At 37.2% G+C, this 21,012-nt stretch overlaps 1 protein-coding gene across 1 annotated transcript in view; it reads right to left on the minus strand.

Moving 5' to 3' along the window:
• The window catches only part of npc1 (Niemann-Pick disease, type C1), a 76,028-nt gene extending 70,571 nt beyond the window's left edge, over window positions 1–5,457 (minus strand). Inside the window, exon 1 of the mRNA XM_028803675.2 lies at window positions 5,177–5,457. Coding sequence (XP_028659508.1) covers window positions 5,177–5,254 — 78 coding nt within the window. The 5' untranslated portion in view covers window positions 5,255–5,457. The remainder of the gene's footprint in view (window positions 1–5,176) is intronic.
• Between the last annotated feature and the right edge of the window lie 15,555 nt (window positions 5,458–21,012).

Raw genomic sequence — 21,012 nt, forward strand, 5'->3', positions numbered from 1 at the left:
TACACTGGGAAGTTAGTTTCAAAAAGTAGTGATACAACATGATACAGCTCATTTTCCAAATACAAATGAATGTTACCTTGAACTGGAAAAGTGGATTACAAAAGGGATTCATTCCTTCATGGATATTATTCTATTATATATTTCAAGATTTTTAAATCAATTGCAAAATAGTTAATTTTGGGTTGTCACTACGGTCAAACACCGACAGCTTACTGTGGAGTGTTCAAATACTTTCAGGCAATTTAAAAAATATTTCCTAGCTGTTTTCTAAGGTCAAAAGGCATAAAACTGGTTTATGTTTTCATAATGATAAGACTTCACAATGTGACAAGATCCCAGTCATCTTGTCATACATGTGCTGAAACTGTAGATAGATAGATAGATAGATAGATAGATAGATAGATAGATAGATAGATAGATAGATAGATAGATAGATAGATAGATAGATAGATAGATAGATAGATAGATACTTTATTAATCCCAATGGGATTAAAGTGTACCTTTGTCATGGTGTGAAGATTTTGCACACTATTTTACCCATTCAGCAAGCAGAAACCCTACAGAACAGAACAATGTTCAGGTTTCCCCGGGAAAATGACAATCTTGGTACAGTAAATAGAAAAACAGCTCAACAAAAAGAAACAATAGAGTTAAGGACTGAGCGCTTTTAATAGTCCATGCTTTCCATTATGCAAAAATATTAATTTGCATGTAATCTATATATTTTACACCATGGCAACAACAATTCAAATGTTACTTAGGCAAGCCAACAAATATAAGTAGCATGATCAAGGAATTGCTATGTCAGAGTTGGACAAATATGTGTAGGACTACCTTTAAACTTGTCAGCTGTTTAAGATAAAATGGGAAGTTGATCCAATACTGGACTTTGACAGAGAAAACACTGCGCGCCTCTAAAACAAATAGTATCAGGAAAATTAATCTACACAGCAAAACAACACGCATGGAAAAATACACAGCTCACCTGCAATCTAAGAAATGGATAAGCAACTAGTGAAATTTAACTGGATCATTACTGTGATTCAAACAGGAAATCAGACACAAAGTAATCAAGATGACATAATAGAGGTAAGGTCCTTGTCACTTTACTTGTATAATCACCATAATAAAGCATCTAGTTAAGGAAGGCATGACAAACTTTAAACCATCTCTCTCTGAGAAGAACGTTTTAGCAAAGACAACTAGTTCCTTGGAGTGGAAATCAACAACTAAATTAAGATGTACTACAAATTCAATGAAAGAAGAAATAAATGGCCGTAGAAATGCAGCTGCTTTCAATAAAGAGGTTCAGTGTTTTATATGCATTACTACATAGCTGTAACTTGTGGCACTTGTTTTAATTCAACGGTGGTCCCGACATTTCTTCATTCACTATTTTCCAAAGAATAAAAATACTTTAATACAAGCAATGCACAAGGTATTGTATTAAAATTTGTAATATCAAACTTCCAATTTGAAGCTCATAAAGCAGACAGCACTAAATGTTTCTTATCACTTAAAACTATACATTTATCCATCCCAGGGTTAGAGAAGCTGGAGCCTGTTATGCCCTTATTAAGCAAAATCCTAGCTATAAACTCAATTTCAAAACAGGGCACACTCCAAGCCATACACACACCACGCCAGTTTAGAATTACTAATTAACCCAACACATTCTTGGGATGTGAGAGGTAAACCAAAATACCCAGAAAGAGGGGGAGAACATGTAAACGCCACACAGAAAGTGACCAACCCAGTATATGAATCCAGCTCTAAGCTTGGAGACACTATCCACCTAGCCACTGTACTACCACTTCATCTTTAATAAATTTAAGGTTGAAATTGAGGTTGGGAACATACGCTGATAGTGTGTTGCCACACCCACCACACAACAAACCACCTGGATTGGAAGCCGAATGCAGCGGGTGACACCTCAGCACCACACTGGAACAGTGTGAAGTTTTTTACGGCAGCAGGAATGCCAATCCTGCCACCAGCCCCCAAGTCTTCCCTGTAGCTGGAGGACCTGCTTGCAGGGCTGGATGCAGATTAACGTCATACCCAGGACGAGGCAATTGCAGGTTATGGGCCTTGCCCAAGGGCCCAATGGAGTAGGGTCAGTTCTGGCATTTACAGGATTAAAAGCAGCAACCTTCTGATTGCCTGCATAGATCCCTAGCCATTGAGCCACTAAGGCTGAAATAGAAAGAAAAGTAGTATCAATGAAAATTGTACATCTTTAATACTGAACTGTGGCTGCTTCTTCACAACTGAACAATCTGTTACAATTAACAGTAATGAGTGTGGGGTCATGCAGCAGATTTTTTATAATTTGCATGGGATGCTCCTTGTGCTTATCACAAACATCATTTCTTGAACCTCTGTGACATCAATGGACAATGTTCCTTAACATGCCTGTGCTTTGGCTATAAAGAACACGTTATCTAGACTCAAAGCACTTTAAGCATGAGTGATGCATTATAAATTAAATGTACCACTCTTAAAATATAACATGACTCAATGTTGCAAGGGTTTGGTGCTGCTGCTGAAAAGCTCCAGGGTTCCATTTAAATCTAGGGCTAAGCACTGTCTGTCTTCAGCCTGCAAATTATCCTTATGCCTGTGGAGGTTTTCTTTGAAGTTGATTAGTTTCCACATCACAAAAACATGCATATTAGGTTATTTGGCAACTAAAATATGTGGAGTATATGTGTGACAGTAGCCTGAGAAGAACTTGCAGTCCATACACTGTTGGTTGCCATCTTAAATGTAAAAACATTAGAGTAATTTCCAGTCCGACATTCAAATTTCAGATTATTGTTAAAACAATTAACTATTTTCTTATATAGTTTTTTTAAACATTAGTTTTACCAATGTTCTAAAAATAGCTTTAACAAAATGTTCTGTCCTTGAGCTACTATGTTCTTTAGAAAATATTGTGGTTCAAGGTAAAGTTCAAGTTGAAGAAGTGAGTCATTATGATTTGCAGCAGAAAAGAAAATAGCTTTCTGCTGTGAAGAATAATGAGATTTTAGGGGTTACTTATATTTTCAGCAATTAGGGTATGGTAAATGTTTGATCAAGTAGTGTAACTGACTAACTAGATCAAACTAACATAAGTAAGTGAGGGTTTTGTGTAGTTTACTGTTATTTTCCTTGTTTTGATTTTCTTTTTTTTTCCCCAACTAACTAGTGCACATTAAGGTTTTTTTTTTTTCTTTGGTGAGCGTGCATGAAGCTTACTGTTTGTTTCCCTTATTGCTTTGAATTCTTTGTCATTACTTTTTATGCACATAACCACATGCATTTCCCACTATAGGATAATCATTATATATATTAACTTGACCTTGTCTTATATATTTCTGAAAATTCTTGTTTGTAACAATCACATCACAGTTAAAGGAACATCAGAACACCAGAATTTTTTAAATAAAACAAGACCAATTAGTGCATGAAGCTCATGTTTTATTACACTGCAAAAAATGAAATCTTAACAAGCCAGACAATCTTGAAAAGAAATAATAGATCTTGTTTTTTTTTTATTTTAAGAATAACTGACTTGAGTAGATTTGTATGTGTAAGACATATAATCTCATTTTTAGAAAATTTAACAAGTTAAGCTTTCTCACTATATTGGCAGATAATTTTGCTTGATTCTAATACCTTTTTCTTGTTTTTCTTGTTAAAATAAAAAAACAAGATCTATTATTTCTTTTCAAGATTGTCTGGCTTGTTAAGATTTCATTTTTTGCAGTGTAGCTAACAGCAGAGTTGTGCCCATTGTTCGAAAACCTTACTAACAGGCCAACTTTACTTGCATGCCAAAGGGAATATTATTTTAAATGTGCTCCCAGTGACTTCTAATATTATTTTGCTGATAAAAGTGTGGAGCACAAGATTAATATTCAACGTGTTGTTTCCTGCTTTACCGTATCTAGCCTCTGTTTTGACCGATTTCACCATTTCCAATTGTCCGTTATTATGGAATTCTGACCTGGTCACTATGTATGTTAGGTTTTACCTGTTTGCCTATGGTGCTTTCTCTGACGTGCCAAAGACATGAAAAGTATGGTGATAAGCAACATAATACCCACTTTGAATGAATTTTGTCATGTGAATGAACATGCCCTGGGTTTCCACCTTGTGCCCGATGATAGGCAGGACTGACTCCTGAAATTGATTAGAGGAGTTCAAAAATTGATGGCTGGTGGATTATTCACTCTTCCAGGGTTGATTCCTGCCTCAGTTTGAAATTTGTTGCAGCAATGAAGCAGTTTAGATTATTCTCTGATATAGTCTATGCATGACCTGCTCCAAATTCCTCTTTATTGTTTGTTAATACTGCAAGTTTTAATGTGCAGGACAAACTAATTCAATGTATTTGTTAATTTGAATCTGTATTTTACTTATGTTGCCTCTACGACTGTGTATGTTGCTAATGGTTATACAAAAACAAATACCCAACATAATATTTCGATGAAATGCTGTTTTTTTTCTCCCTCTCCTGGTGTCTTATAGAGCATACTGCTTTTACCTGACTGAGCCCCAGTATCCAGCATTTGAGTTCTGAACTGTATATACTGTGGTAGAGGTGGTGTATAGAGGTCAACACAAAGAAAGCCCGCTGACATTAAACAGCCTAGAACAGAATGAGAATAAATGTCTTTGAACTTCCTTTCGATGACGTCGAGTTCCTTCCACTATACGCATTTACAGGGTATCTATGTAACTTTGTGATCTTATATCCTACTAAGTGATAAGCATATGCTTCTAAAGCCCAGCACACGCGGCAAAAAGTAAGTTTTGTGTCATAAGATATCGCAATAATTCTACTAATGCGTCAAAAGAACCTACAGTTTGCACTTTCCTATTTGATACTCAGTATCTTTCACTCTAACATTCCTTCTAATTGGCTTTTGCGTTTTAGCAATCGGCCCGTCAGTTCATCGGAAGACTGGCCCGGCACCACCCTGATCCTCCCTACAAGCGGGGTCATGTGTTTCTAATGACAGTTTACAGTGTCAAAGAAATCTCCAGACAATCGTGAACAGATACACATCGCACACAACTTAAAACGTTTACTACAGCCCTCAAGGCAGCGCTATTCTGTAAGGAACGATGGGTTTCCAACTGGAAAACAATACATATCTGAGATCGAATAAAATTACACACTTACCGGCTGTAAACTGACAAGTAAGACGAAGGCACAAGGCAGCACCCACACGAAAGAGCCCTTCCATCTGATCATCCTCATCTTCTACACTAATGTGGCTATACCGCCCGGTTAATGCCCTGCTGTTTACTCCCTTCTGCTTTGGTTTCCTATACCGCCCGGTTAATGCCCTGCTATTTACTCCCTTCTGCTTTGGTTTCCTAGTTGAAGTTAAACTACAAACGCACACGTTATCAGCAAATCCCACTCTCGCAATTCTGCGTGGCCATGCTGAAGCCCCGCCTTCAATCGCGCGACCCTACGTCGACGGCTCTGACTCCACCCCCGTACGCTGGACCTACACGACGCCGAGTGTACCAATCCTAAAGCGCCGAATGAAATGCGGGATGGCATGGCAAAATGGGCGGGGCTGAGTTAGTCTTCCAGGGTGCGACCCAAACATCGCGTTGTGTGAGTCAGTGCCGTACCTCTGATGAGTCATGTGGTGGTTTCTTGTTCTTTTTGGTGTTTTCTGTAAATTATGATGGAAATTTTTAAAATATAAACAGTTAGTTATAGTTCCGTTTCTTCTGTTTTATAAACATACCTAATTATCACAAACTAGCTTTTAACAAAGAATCAATGAGCTGTTGATTCAAAAAATTAATATATGTGTGCTTAAACTAATCGCTTTCAAGTTAGCTATAAATGTGTGTTTTTTTTCTCATTTAGACATTAGAAGAATCAGTTTAATATACTTTTTTTTTCGTTTGAAGGTTAAACAAAATGAGCCGTGCCAAACGACTATGCTATCTAGGTTACGTTAGAAGGTTGTTTGTGTCAAAATGTTCTCAATGATGCTGGCGCCCTGCCCAGGGTTTGTTTCCTGCCTTGCGCCCTGTGTTGGCTGGGATTGGCTCCAGCAGACCCCCGTGACCCTGTAGTTAGGATGTTGCGGTTTGGATACTGGATGGATGGATGATCTCAATGATAGACACGTCCTTTTTATGTCTGGTTTTCAATTTGTCCTGCAGAGATAGAACGAATCAGAGGAAGACAGACATCTGTATGATAGGAGATAGATAAATACAGTAGATAGATAATGAAAGGTGCTATATTAGATAGTTAGTGAAAGGTACTATATTAGATAGACAGATAGATTGATTTACCTTTATTTGTCCCCAGGGGGATATCTGTCTTTTTTCAGAATCCTAGTAAATAAATAAATATACAAACATGCCACGGTCTGAATGCACACCTGAACTACTAAAAAAGGAAGAAAATTAAAAATAAATAAATCTTCTTACTTCACAGTTACAGTCACAGTGAGACATTATACAGGTGTATTGCTGTTGGTATAAAGGAGCCCCAGTTGCATTTCTTGACACACATCTGCTGTATAATTTGTTGGCTGAAAGTGTGCAGTGTTAGTATGTCTGATTGAGGATGTGCATCATTGTTTGTAATGGCACACAAGTTTTGTTTTTTAATTCTCTCCTTTGATAATACCTCCAGGCAGTCCAGATGCATCCCATAACCGAGCCTGCCCTTTTAATTAGCTTGTTGATTCGGCGGTCCTCTCTTGAAGTGATGTTACCAGCCGAGCACACTACATCACATAAAATTGCACTGGCCATAACAGAGTTGTAGAAGATGAGAAGGATGTCACTACTTACGTTAATGGAACAAAGTTTTCTAAGAAAAAAAGTGTCAGTTCTGCCCTTTCTTATATCATCCCTCTGTGTTACAAGACCAATCCAACTTGTCATTGATGTGGACACCCAAGTAATTGTAGGAGTGCATCACTTCCAAATCCATTCCTTGTATAGTGACCACACATACAGCGAAAGTCAATAACAAGTTCCTTGGTTTTGCTGATGTTAAGCTGCAGAAAAGTCTTTGTGCACCAAGAAACAAAGTTTTCCACCTGACTCCTAAACTCTGTTTACTCAGCATATACTTGCATATCTCTGACCTTAGCTCTTTACTGGTGTGGCTGGATGGTATTGAAGGCACTGGAGAAATCAGAAAACATAATCCTCACAGTACTGTTAGCTTTGTCCAGCTTTGTAATTGCATCCTTCACTCCAGTCTTTATCCATCAGGCAAACTGCAGTAGGTCCAAGTGGTCTATCACAAGAAGACTCATATAGTCCAGGAACAGCCTCTCAAAGGCCTTCATGATGTGAGACTTAAGTCATTAAGTGAAGAGATGCAAGCCTTTTTTGGAACAGAAACAATGCAGGGTTTTTTTAACACTAGCGGCACTTACTGGAGTTTTAGGGATAGATTGAACAGAGGATACCACAAAGTTGGTCAGCACAGGTCTTAAGAACTCAAGGACTGACTCCATTTGGTCCCACAGCCTTTCATTTGTGTTACTTCCTCTGTTATTTCCTTACTTGGTCTTCAGTTATGGACAACCCATATTGATTGTCAGAGGTGGACTTGTCACTGGCCTTTGATGTAGTAGGAGTAGTTGATGTAGTAGGAATGGTGAGGAGGAGCTGGTCATTGGAAGAATGTGGTAGTGTGGGGAAAATCTATTAAAAAATTGGTTCAGGGAATTAGCTTTGGCTACATTCCCTTCTAGCACTTCAGTCCTGGATTGCTTGAGTCCAGTGATTATACCTAGTTCCTTCCAGACATCTTTCATATTATTCTGAGTGAGTTTGTTTGCAATTTTAGCTTTGTAAGCTTCCTATCCTTCACTCAACTTTTTCTACAACATTCGCTATGCATTCTTCAGAGGCTTTTTGTCACTAGATTTGAATGCTCTCTTTGTATCATTCAGGAGACCCTTTAACTCCTTAGTTCAGGGGTCCCCAACTCTGGTCCCGGAGGGCCACAGTGGCTGCAGGTTTTCATTCTAACCCTTTTCTTACTTAGTCATCTGTTTTTGCTGATAATTAACTTCTTTTGAATTAATTTTATTTGACTTGCTCTTGATGACTCAGACCCCTTAATTACTTACTTTTTCCTTAATTAGCAGCCAAACAAAACAAGCCAAAATATGACCAGAAAACTATGTCCATCAAACAATATCTGAAAATAAAGAAAGGTGAAGGTCTCAGGAATGTTGATCTGCTCAGGATCCCAAACATTTTAACAGTGCTCTTAAAAAGTGAAAAAATCAACCATTTCTGAAATGTATGCTGTTACACAATTAGAGCAGCAACACGCCATGGGATTAAAGAACGGGTTTAATTAACAGGTTGTATATTTGTATATTTTTAGGTATTTTTAACTTTACAGTGTTTTGACAGTGTAGTATTATGAAGGGAAAATCAGCAGCCAAGGAATTGCCAGACTCACAGGTGACAGTGGTATGGCACAAGAGAGTGGCAGAGCTAGGTTAGACCATAACAGAGAGAGACAGTGAGAGAGAGATCTACAGTACATGATAGTGTCAGAAAAAGAGCACATAAGGGACTGTAGGCCCTTTAAGTCTTATATGGAACAATGGAAGCAATTTATCTGAGAGCACCATACTGGGGGAGGGGGGCCATGGTTGATGATAAGATGTTATACCTCCTGGCTAATGAGGATGGCACAAGGGCCCAAGTAGGGAAAAACAGGACCATACTGTCCTTCTAAGAATGACGTCCAGGAGGGCTGGAAGAAAATTAATCACAATCGTCCAGCATCATAAGTGGTATCAGATTGCCTGTGACTGGAAAGGATGAAACTGAAGCTGCTTTAAAAAAAGCCAGAAGTAGCCCAATGGACTTTGTCTTGCAAATGCTACATTCAATACTTACTAGGAGTTCAGGGACACCAATGAATGCTAGAAGAGATTAGTCTGATGTCCTTGTAACAAAAGGAGGGCTAGAGTCAAGCTACAAAGGATATGAAGTAATCTTATTTTAGATGCATAATATGCATTTGGAAATGGGATGAAGTTTTCCTGGTGGGAGGATGAAGCAAGGATCAAGGAAGAAAGGTGAAAAGAGAGACTATCCAGGTAGTATTTGACAAACGTGTGTGTGGGTGAGTCACCTCACTTGGTAAACGGGTCCAACAACCTATATAGATAAATCCAGTAAAGGAAAGAGTGCTCTACTTTACTTTTGTCTGTTTACTTGTACTGTACTTTAGGTTCTTTCTTGCATGTATTTTAATTATGTGCTTTATTTTCATAAACAAACCATTGTGTCTTTATTGACATTGTTATAGGTAAGTAGAGATGCAATGGAGGCACCATGTCCTGTTACAGTGTAAAATAATGATCCAGGTAAGCTCTAACTGACTGCAACAATAAATTAAATTGATTTAGATTGTTGATTTGGAAGTGGTTGGCAGCTTTAATTGAATTTGGTTAACACTGCTGCCACGTAACTACAAGAGCTAGGTTTTCGGCTCCTGGCGAAGACATTATCTCTGTTGAATCTTCATCACATTTCCATGTTTACTTAGATTTTCTCCAAATACTCCAGTTTCCTCCCATATCTCAAAGTTGTGCCTGCTGGGCTGACTGGTGAACAGTGTTAAGTTAATTTTATGTTTTTTAATGAATGTGTCCTGTGATGCAAACAATCAAAAAATGTTTTATCCTGTAAATTGCAATTTTCACCATGATCATTGTTAAAAAGCTTCTGTTTATAATCTTTAACACAACATACTTAAACTGTGTATTCTAATGCATGGTTGCATGTTCCTGGAGTTTCTCCTGTAGCAATGGGGCCAAAGCTAAAAAAATCCTGAATGGGATTTAAGTCCATTGTGGATTTTAATATTTTACTTATATTATGTTGCCATAGTACACATAAGGAGCAACATGCACCAGATTTAATTTAATAACTTTTATGGAAGATGATTAAGAGATTAATTTAATTATGGAATGCACAATGACAGACAAGGCCATGAGATACGTAATGTAGTAGAATGTTCACAACAGACAACTGTTTTTGTGTTATTCTCCAGATGTAAATTTGTCAATGGTTTTGTGACAAAATATACTTTGTGACTAGGAGGAGATTGATCCAGGAAGCATTACATAAACACAATTTGTGCTGCAAAGCTTATGGGTACAAGTGCTTTCATGTCATAAAATAGCTAGAAATCTTGAATAGCATAGCTCATATTAAACAGGAAACACACTAATACTGCATAAAAATGAATCTAATATAGAGTGTGGAATCTTAAAAAGAAATGTGTGATGTATTAAAAAAATATCCACTAAATGTGTTCCTGTAAGCATACCACAGACATATATACAGTAGTCATTATTTTACAGGATTTTCAAGACATTGTCAAAATATTAATTTTCTTTCACCTGCAAGGATTTGCCTTAAAACTATGTAAAAATATCTACCTACTATCCTTATCTCCATGTGCAGTTAAAACCATATCAAACAAATAATATAATTTCCTGTGAACAGTGTGACAAACTTGATATCAAAAAGAAAAAAAAAACTAGTCCTGAATTCATTCATAATTGTGTGGTAAAGCATTTGTAGCAATTTAGTGTTAAAGGGGTCTTTGTTGTTCAAGGGGTCTGTAGCAATTTAGCTTGGATGCAGGTAATAGTGTAGCCCAGACTAGGTGAGCTATAGAAGAAATAACTGTACAGCCATGAAGTGCGTAACTCTGGGAAAGAAGCTGGGTCTTTCATATGTGACGATCAGCTCAGCTGTCCCTTGTTGATACTCGAGGGTCGTTATTGAGGCACCTACATTCATGAAGCTATAAAGAGCCCCAGCAGAAGGAAGGAAGGAATAGGGTGGTTGAGCCAGGAGGGGTGTGTGTGATGGAAACATTGCTCCCAGGGAGATCAACCTTGCTGAGGGGGCAGAGCATTGGAGATCACTGCCTCACCAGTGCCAGTTGACACCGTAGGAAGGTGGCAAGATGCGGGGGCTGGGCTTAGTGTTGTGTCCGAAGACTTGTAGTTGGGACAAAGGCCCAATTAAAGATGATTGCAATTCCTGGAGTATTAGCCCTTCTTAGTAGACCTCAGAGTGAAAAGGAAAGGGAGAGTGCAAGCAAGCAAAATGTAGTACAGCATTAGGTTTGATTCAGTCTAGTTTTAACTTTGATTTTATCTATTTCTGGATTTAGTTTGTTACTTCAATTTTAAGTAATTTCACTACACTTTGTATTTTAGAATGTATTTATAGAAGATTTTTGCACCTGCACTTTGAACAATGTTAAGAATAAATTTGCATTTTAGCACTAATTTTGCTGTTTGCATCCTCATTGCACTATTCTTTTCAAGTCATAACCATCGATGACCCAGGTCCAAGAAGATACCAAGGCTGTGGGCAACCTGGGCATAACAAGTTTTACAGTCATGAGTGTTAAAGGAAGGTTTGGGGAGGAAGGAACCACCCTGAATGATTCTGGTATTTAAACTTAGATGTTTTATTGTCAACCTCTACCTCCTGTGGCCTGCCTGTTAGGGAATCCAGTAGCCCATTACAAGATGTATTATAAGGACTGAAATGAAATGGCTTTGGCTATTGTAAATGTGGCCGGGAGAGCAGTCTGTTAGAGACAACCAGGAAAGGCTGGGGTAGCTTTTAATAACTGGAACTGAAAAGACAGCTGTCAAAATTACTCAAAAAAACGAAAAGGATAGTGTTTTATCTTTATCTGGCGTTGAGAAAGTGCTAGGAACTCTGTCCTTGGCAAGGGTCAGTTGAACATCTGACACAGGGTTACCAGGTCCATAAAAAAATGTATAGCCCAAGGAAAACTTAAGAATAGCAAATTTGCTCAAAAAATAGCCTAATGCCTCAAGTAGACAAAATTATAAACTGGAAAGTGGGGGACCTTGTTCTGAGTGAGAGGATTAGGTACATACCATCAAAGAGGGCCCGTCCCTCTGAGGTATTTTAAACGGTTATACCATCACACAACAGTGGGGGGGGGGGGGGGGATTGGGGAAGTCAAATTCACTTGGAGATTTTTCAACACTAAAGAATATATATAAGTGGGAGTAGCAAGCAGGGGAAGGGGTGCCAGATGGATGAAAAACATGTTAATAATTGGGTTTGGGTGAAAAATTGCCAGAAATATCACATTGTTATTAGTAAAGTAGCCCAAAAACCCTCAACCTGCAAAATCTCATTGTTTCCCACAGACGACCATCAAAAGTAGCCCAATTCGGAGAGTAAACCACTGGATCTGGTAACATTGATATGAAGCTACCTTCCAGGAGAAGCCTGTCTTTACAGGGCTACGAGTGGATGGGGTAGGGCCATCTCCTGGCGTCGAGGCAGGGTTAGGTATTCTCATTGGGCGTCTTTTCTTGGCTTCCAAGGAGGAGGGAGAAGACCAGGTTAGTGTTAGTGGCCCCTCTTTTTCCGGGGTGGAAGTGCTTACCTCCTCAGAGCCAGGAGGGTGGTCCTCAGGCATGCATGCGTGTCACTATGTATGTATTTGGAACATGTGCCATTGTATGTGCCTCTAATGGAAATAATTCTGGTATGTATAATTAGTTGTGTTAATGAATAATTTTGTTAATAATGTTTACATCAATGGGTTTTTATGTGAATAAAGTTATATCATATTGGACATTTTAAATGGAGAAACAGCAGTTGTAATTAAACATTTCAAAATATCAAAAAAAACCTGAAATGTTTTACTTCAACTTAGTATATCAAGAGAAACGGTGACTGAAGCATGCTTCCTGATTAGTCTTCAGCTATCTGTCACACATAGGGCAAGATTTTACTTGGAACAATATTTCAGTGCTATTTTTAAACACTTTTCTTTGATTATTTGAGTTGGTCTTTACTTTTTGTTATGTCAGCTTTTTGTACAAAATGCAGCTGCAAGATCATTAGACCATAGACACAAGTGTCAGCGTTCCGCTGAATTTTGCTGATAAATGTTGATCAGTATGACATGAAGACATTGATCCATAATGAGAAAGAAACTAGCAAAAAATAAAACTGTCTAAATCATGGATATAAAAAGCAATTAAAAGAGAAATTAAGATTATAGTAATTTCCTCCATATTTTCACTGTGGGTTTAAATGCAATCATCTTATGCTTACTTTTGATATGTTGTAATCATGATTTTTGTAACTTTTTGCATTCACTTTTGGATTTGGTGTACATATGTGCTTCATTTTTGTGATATTTATATTATTTTATTATTCTGACAATGCCATTTCATGTACTGTTTTTTTATCCCCTCCATTTTGTGACTGTTTCTGTATGGCCACAGCTTTATTATTTACCATTGCTATGCCCATTGCTGATCACATGACACAATGGTTTTTGTTTTGTACCGAAAAATAAAGATGGTGCCATAATACTTCTCATACACATGAATTATTAAAATCTGTGTTTTTTTTATCAAAACAAACTTCTTTAACATTGTAATAATAGGCAATTGAAAAACTGGCCTAAAGAGTTTTGGATTTGTCGTATGTGGTTTCTTCATTTGATCCTCTTTCTGACTTATGGTATTTCTGACCTCCTGACTGTTCTGCTTCTTAGGAATTTCCCATTTTTTTAAGAACACAGTAAAATGAAATGCACTCTCAAGAAGACTTTAGTATACAGACTTTTCTATGTGTTTTTGCCTATCCAGCACGAAGCTTTCTCTCCTGATCACACCACCTCATTTGAACTTCCATGATCATCACATTTGTAATGGAATCACTATGTGCAATTAGTTTATCAGCTTGTTTGCGGTTTTCATTGTTCCCTGGTGTTATGGACAAGATGTTATAAGATAAAAGGCAAACTTTGAGGTAACAATAGTATAAAGTATAGATCTCTTATAATTAAACACTACAGGGATATCACCCCCTTATGATGCTAAGGATGTTGCATTGAGACAGAAAAAATACGTACATTTCCAAATAGCCACATATATAGGAGAAATGGAATTGGTCTTTGTATTGAACCCAGAGACACTTGCCTAACTGTGGACAGGAAAGAGGGAGTGCTTTCTTCAGACTTTTGTGTATACTGAAAATGATTTGTTAGGTATAAAAAGAACCAACCAAGAATACAGTAGTGCCTGACAAGGCAAATACAGTAAATTCTTAAGCCTGTGTAGTAAAATGCTATAAGCAACAGTATGCAAAGCTTCACTTAATTAGTTTGTTAATTTATTTGAGAAATTTCAGTCTGGTTTTCGCACTGGTCATAGTACAGAAACGGCACTAACACGGGTTGTAAATGTCATTCTGATATCCTCTGATGAAGGAAACTCCACTGTAATTATGTTGTTGGACTTAAGTGCAGCATTTGACATCATCGACCATTCTGTTTTACTGCACAGGCTAGAAAATGATGTTGGGCTTACAGGCACCAATTTCGCTTGGTTTAGTTCTTACTTATCAAATCGATTCCAATATGTACAGAAATGTGCTGACAGTACTCCATCATTATACACAGAAGTTCAATATGGTGTTCCGCAGGGCTCAGTACTGGGACCTTTACTGTTTTCACTTTACATGCTTCCATTAGGATCTATCATTAGGAAACATAATGTTCATTTTCACTCATATGCAGATGACACCCAGTTATACCTTTCATTTAAATCAAATGAAGTTTCTCCAATGTTGTCTTTAATTAGTTGTGTTAGTGAATTAAAGGAGTGGATGAATGAGAACTACTTGTCTTCAAACACAGATAAAACAGAGATGTTAATTGTTGGAGGGAATGACGCTGATCATAACAATATTTTGTCATCATTTAACTCAGTTGGAATCCCAATTAATTTTACTGAATCAGCCCACAATCTAGGAGTTATCTTTGACTCTAGCATGTCATTTAAAGCGCATATTGCAAAGTTGTCCAAAACATGTTTCTTCCATCTAAAAAATGTTAGGAAATTAAGGCGCTTTCTAAATAAACAGGATTCTGAGAAATTAATTCATGCATTTATCTCTAGTAGGATTGACTACTGCAATGCGGTTTTCACTGGATGTTCAAACTGTTCCCTATACAGCCTCCAGTTAATCCAAAATGTGGCTGCAAGAATTATTACAAGAACAAGAAAATACAAACACATAACTCCAGTTCTTAAATCCTTACACTGGCTCCCAGTTAAGTTTAGGTCAGATTTCAAAATCCTCCTTTTAACATATAAAGCATTAAATGGCCAAGGTCTGACTTACTTGTCTGAACTTATCATGACTTACAATCCAGAGCGCACATTAAGATCTCAAGATGCCGGTCTGCTTAAGGTTCCAAGGATTAATAAAATAACAGTGGGGGGTCGAGCTTTCAGTTACCTGGCCCCTAAACTGTGGAATGGTCTGCCTGCTACTATAAGAGATGCCCCTTCGGTCTCAGCTTTTAATTCCCGGCTGAAGACTCACTGCTTCAGTTTAACATATCCTGACTAGAGCTGCTGATTAGCTGTACATACTGCATCTCTATTGTTAGTCATTAGCACTAAAACATAAGTAACATGATAGTTATAATTGGATACTAACCCTCACCTTTTCTGTTTCTCTTCTCGATACTCAAATGTGGCACGTGGTGCCACAGCCCACCTGCCAAGTTGTTTTGCCTGCCTAAGGTAAAGTCATCCCTGATGGAGGATCGCAGGAATTGTGGGAAAGAGGGGTCCTTTCATCGGATTGGCTGGCCCAGCACTGTTTCACCCGTGGAATGGCCAAATTGGGAAGGCAGCTTGATGGATGAGGTCTCCAGGACTCTAAAAATATCCAAATCTTATTATATGATATCATCTACTGTTAAATTCTGTTCTGTACTTCTAAAATGTGTATTTTTTTTTTTACTTCTAAAAAAACTTTTTATTTTATACTGTATTGAGGATTTGTTTTGTTCTGTGTATTGTATTGTATTGACTGTCTTCTTTTGTCACCCACTGCACATTCAACCTACCTGGAAAGGGGTCTGTCTTTGAATTGCCTTTCCCAAGGTTTCTTCCATTTTTTCCCTACAAGGTATTTTTTGGGAGTTTTTCCTTGTCTTCTTAGAGAGTCAAGGCTGGGGGGGCTGTTAAGAGGCAGGGCCTGTTAAAGCCCATTGCGGCACTTCCTGTGTGATTTTGGGCTATACAAAAATAAACTGTATTGTATTGTATTGTACTTAAGTTAAAAGCATAATAATTGTGGCATTTCCCAGCCTGGAGGGCTTCAAAGTATCATCTACACCACAGGTTAAAGCAGTTTATGTGGTGTGACTGGTACAAAGCCAGACTGAAATTTCTGATACAGACTATATTTGTTTTTTAAGGTAAGAGTTGAGTTGTATGCATTTAGAATTCTAAAGCTTTAGTAAGAAAACATAAATTGGAAATGTGTCTGTTCTTAAAATGTTCAGATCTGAATCTGAATTCTTTAGTAGAGTACTAAAAAATTAATATGTGGAAGGAATTTAGAAACATTTAATAATGATTTAATATTTAAATTCAAGATTGGCTACATACAGTAGCTACCCCAAATAAGTTTTTCAACAAACTATTTGAGTTGGGCCTAAAGTACAGAAGGTGGGTTTCATTTTAGAAATCCACTTGTTAGATTTCCTGGTCTGCCTCCAGTTTTGCTTTCCTATTATGGTAGATGCAATATAGTGACACGTTAAATGCGTCTATGTGTTAACCTGGAACAATAATTAGAATGTGCCTTGTAGAGAACTTTCTTACAAACTATAATACTGTCAGCCCCTGCAGACTACTGAATCTTCAACTTCTTTGATATTGTTAACACATGCGTGCTAGAGGATTGCCTTCAGGGTTCACCTAAGGTAGGTGGTACCACCCCAGGATGAAAGAGGTTGCTGTCGCTAACAGTCTTGTCTCCTTTTACCCTTGAGGGCAAGACAGCCAAAAATGTTCCATCCCTCCTGGTCCTTCCCGTATAAAAGGGAGACACTCCTGACAGGTGGCAGCTCATTTGGACCTGAGCTTGCTGGAGAAAGAGAGAGAGTCTCTGTGAACGCCAAGTGACCAATTTAAAAGGCAACTGACTTGTCAATATAGTGCCATTAAGCACATGTTTTCATTTGAAATTTTTTTTTTGTTTGAATTAAACAGAGTTTTGCCCAGTTGGCACCCCAATTATTTTGGATTTGTCTTGTCTCATCATTTACCTCGCTGCAATATCCATTTACGTTCTAATTTACATCTTGCTAATTTTCAAGAGCATGTTTTCATTAAGGCAATGTGAATTTTTTATTTTGATTACTTTTCTTTTGAGAGTAGCAGCCTTGTCTAATTCTTCTTTCATATACCATATAAGTAGGGCGGCATGGTGGCACAGTGGGTAGCGCTGCTGCCTCGCAGTTGGGAGACCTGGGGACCCGGGTTCGCTTCCCGGGTCCTCCCTGCGTGGAGTTTGCATGTTCTCCCCGTGTCTGCGTGGGTTTCCTCCGGGCGCTCCGGTTTCCTCCCACAGTCCAAAGACATGCAGGTTAGGTGGATTGGCGATTCTAAATTGGCCCTAGTGTGTGCTTGGTGTGTGTTTGTGTGTGTCCTGCGGTGGGTTGGCACCCTGCCCGGGATTGGTTCCTGCCTTGTGCCCTGGGATTGGCTCCAGCGGACCCCCGTGACCATGTAGTTAGGATTCAGCGGGTTGGGAAATGGATGGATGGATATAAGTAGTGCTTGTTTGACACCTTCTTGATATAATCAACTTCCTTGCTCAAATTTGATATTTTCATAATATCATTAAGTCTCAAGATATTGCTATTATTTACTGTACATGTCTCAGAGTTTTGATTCTGAATTTAGCACTGCAAAGAAGATCGAAGGTAATCAAATAATGATCTGAAATGGTTTCATTAACAGGAGAGATGGATACATTTTCTGAGGGCATCAGTTTCCACACCTACAGTACATTATCTGAATATTACAGTCACCCAATAAGAATTCTTTATCATAATTAATATACTGTATTTGGATAAACATTGATAATGAACTTATAAGCATGGATGGGAAGGTATGTAAATTAGTAATATAACTGGTTATTTTATGTCATAGTTTAAGGTTAGGACATCAATGTATGATGTTTTTGGTGACATATAAAGTAATTAATTAAAAATCAGTCAAAGTCTGCCCACTCAGCCTTTAATGTATAATTTATGGAAATGGTAAAACCATCAACTAAACCTCAACTAAAGCTGTGTTGTTTTTATGTACAGTATATGCTAAATTTTAAAATGGAAACAAATATCACCCAATGTGCTCAAAATAATGTCATTGACTAGAACTGCTTTATTATGAACATTTAATATACAACATGTGAAAATGCCTTAATGTGAAGGAGCTAGTCTTTTTTGTATTTGAATATTTGCTGTGTAACAAGTTACATAACACCCATGGTGGAAGTTTGTCTTTAATTTGAAGCTGAGTAATCCATCTTAATTAAAGGATAGGTGTCTGTTTGTCTGTCTGTGTGTCTGTCTGGTTGCTATGTCTCTGAAATTCCAAAAGATAGTACATCACAAACAATTTTAGTAATAAAATGCATTGTATCTGTCATCCTAACAGACAAGCATATCACAAACATTAATACCGCTTTTACAAATCCCATACCAAACGTCATATAACAGAGATATGCCTTGTATGATGCACTGCAAACATTAATGCTGAGGTCTATGTTGATTACTTACATTTGAACATGTCTTAGACAGGTAACACAGCTAGTTGTCAGTATTTTGTGACTGAACTTTTTAAAAAAATAATTTTGAAATTGTAGCAAAAAGAAATTTCTGAAAACCCTCCACATAATAACTGTAGTTATACAGTACACCAGAGCAAAACTAAGTATGACTGCAAAGCTGAAGCTTGGACTGTGCTAATTAGGTTTGTTGATATACTGTATTTTGGGATAAAATAAAAGATTTCATACTTTTAGTGTAGAAGCTGTCTTTCTTATAGCATCCAGGCTTTTCCTAAAAATACTATTTTAATTGTTCACATAGACTATGCTGTTAGTCTGGTTGGTAGTCCAGGTCTGTAACCAACTAGAAGAAGAGATAGCAACTATACACTACTTCACTTAATTATAATTTTGGTGAAGGGTACAGCAAGAAGACTCTGACAGTTTAGTTTAGATAGCGTGCCTGTGAACAGGAAGTAATTATTTAATAATTGTGATTGTTAAGAAAAGAAAAATGTTATTGTTGCCAACATGCAAATCACAGTAGCAGTTTAATCAGTGGCACATTTAGTCAGTTTGTTTTTGATTTTTGATATAAGCAAACCAGCAACATGGGAAATATAACTTATATTGCTAGGGTTTCATGTTTAAGAATCATAAGATTCTGAACTATAGAATCACCAATTATGTGTGTTTTTTTTCAACATCAACAGATGATCTGTTGTGTGCATTTCTGGATTGGATTGCTGCTGTGGATGCATAAGGTTTAATTTTTTTAAGTACTTAGGACTGTTATCCACTCACCAAGCTGTCACATTTGTACTGCTGTTGCATTCAGTCACTTATTATTTATGTTATTTATTAAGTATTACAAACACTTGAAATCATCCTGCTGTAAAAATCATGCTGAAACCTATAAAATATTGACCCCACATAGAAGCGGGTAAAGATGAATTGGATGAAGAAGAAGGCGAAGATTACGTATTATAAACAAATTTTAAATATTAACAGAATTAAAGCATTTCTAGACATTACCATGGAATTTAACCAAGATAAGATGTTCAGTCACGACAGAAAAGGTTGCATGACAAGATTCCACTCCTTCAAACACTTTTTCTTGAATAATTAGAGAATAAAGATGATTTAACTTCAGATTGTCAGTTAGTCATAGTCCTGAACAGGGTTGTGAAGGTCTTTATGATAACATTTTTTTTCATATTCAACCAATATTTCTTTTTTAATACAATACTGACCTCTACAGACAGTTTTTATTCATAACAAGCTAATATTCTTTCTTATTTATGAAGGTATAATTTCGTTGTAATAAAATGCTGCAAATATTAATGAATGTGGCCTAAAGTGTGCAGCCCTAGACCTTTTCCTGATCAATAACCACCTCTAATTAAATGTTTAACACTCAGCAAGTTGCTTAATAAGTCTGTGTAATAAGTTTATTTTAGAGCTTTTTACGTATAAAGAATGGGTGGTATTCACTATAGAAAAACAAAACACAATACAATAGTAATAACTGCAACCTTGTGACCATTACTGTCAAGGTAGGTTCTTGCACATCCCCACTATGACGTACAAAAAGTAGATACTGACAATAGATGGAATTTCATAACATCTAATTACTTCATTTTTCAATACAAATGTGAAAGGAATATATTCCTTTAAAATGTTCCTAACGTTTTGTTTAAAAATTGCAGTCTTAGCCACATATGACATTCTTGAAGTTGATTGTTTTGCCTGAAAAAGAATCTAACAAGTTATAAGGTATGATTTCACTTTAGAAAATTGCAATTTCTATAATAATTTTTACTGATTCATTGGAAGCTTTTTAGTTTTTAATCCTTCCGGCCATTTTCTAAGCCACTTATTCAGTGGTTGGACAGTGTTTATACTGTCAGCATCTGTGTGCAACCCAAGAATCCACTCAAGATGAGGTCCCAGACAATAATAGGGAAGATTCACAAACACACGCACACATACACACATATCCCCATGCTAGGTAAATTAAGAGCTGCCAGCTGATTTATAAGCATTTCTCACACATGGGAAGAACATAAAAACTAAATACAGACAAGATTTGAATCTAGAACTCTGGAGGTTTGCAGCAGCATGGATAACCACTGTGCCATCTTGCCCAAACATTGCAGGCATATAGTATTTATTTGTTTTTTTTCTGTGAAGTTTATGACTTTGTGAAAACCAGATTGCTGCCTGACTCTACTTTGCCATGCATAATGTGTTGATGTGTACAAGAATGCTTTATTAGGAATGTGGAATCATAACAATACACTTTTTTGGGTAAAGGGT

This window comes from Erpetoichthys calabaricus, chromosome 6 (genome assembly GCF_900747795.2).
Source record: "Erpetoichthys calabaricus chromosome 6, fErpCal1.3, whole genome shotgun sequence".
Lineage (NCBI taxonomy): Eukaryota > Metazoa > Chordata > Cladistia > Polypteriformes > Polypteridae > Erpetoichthys > Erpetoichthys calabaricus.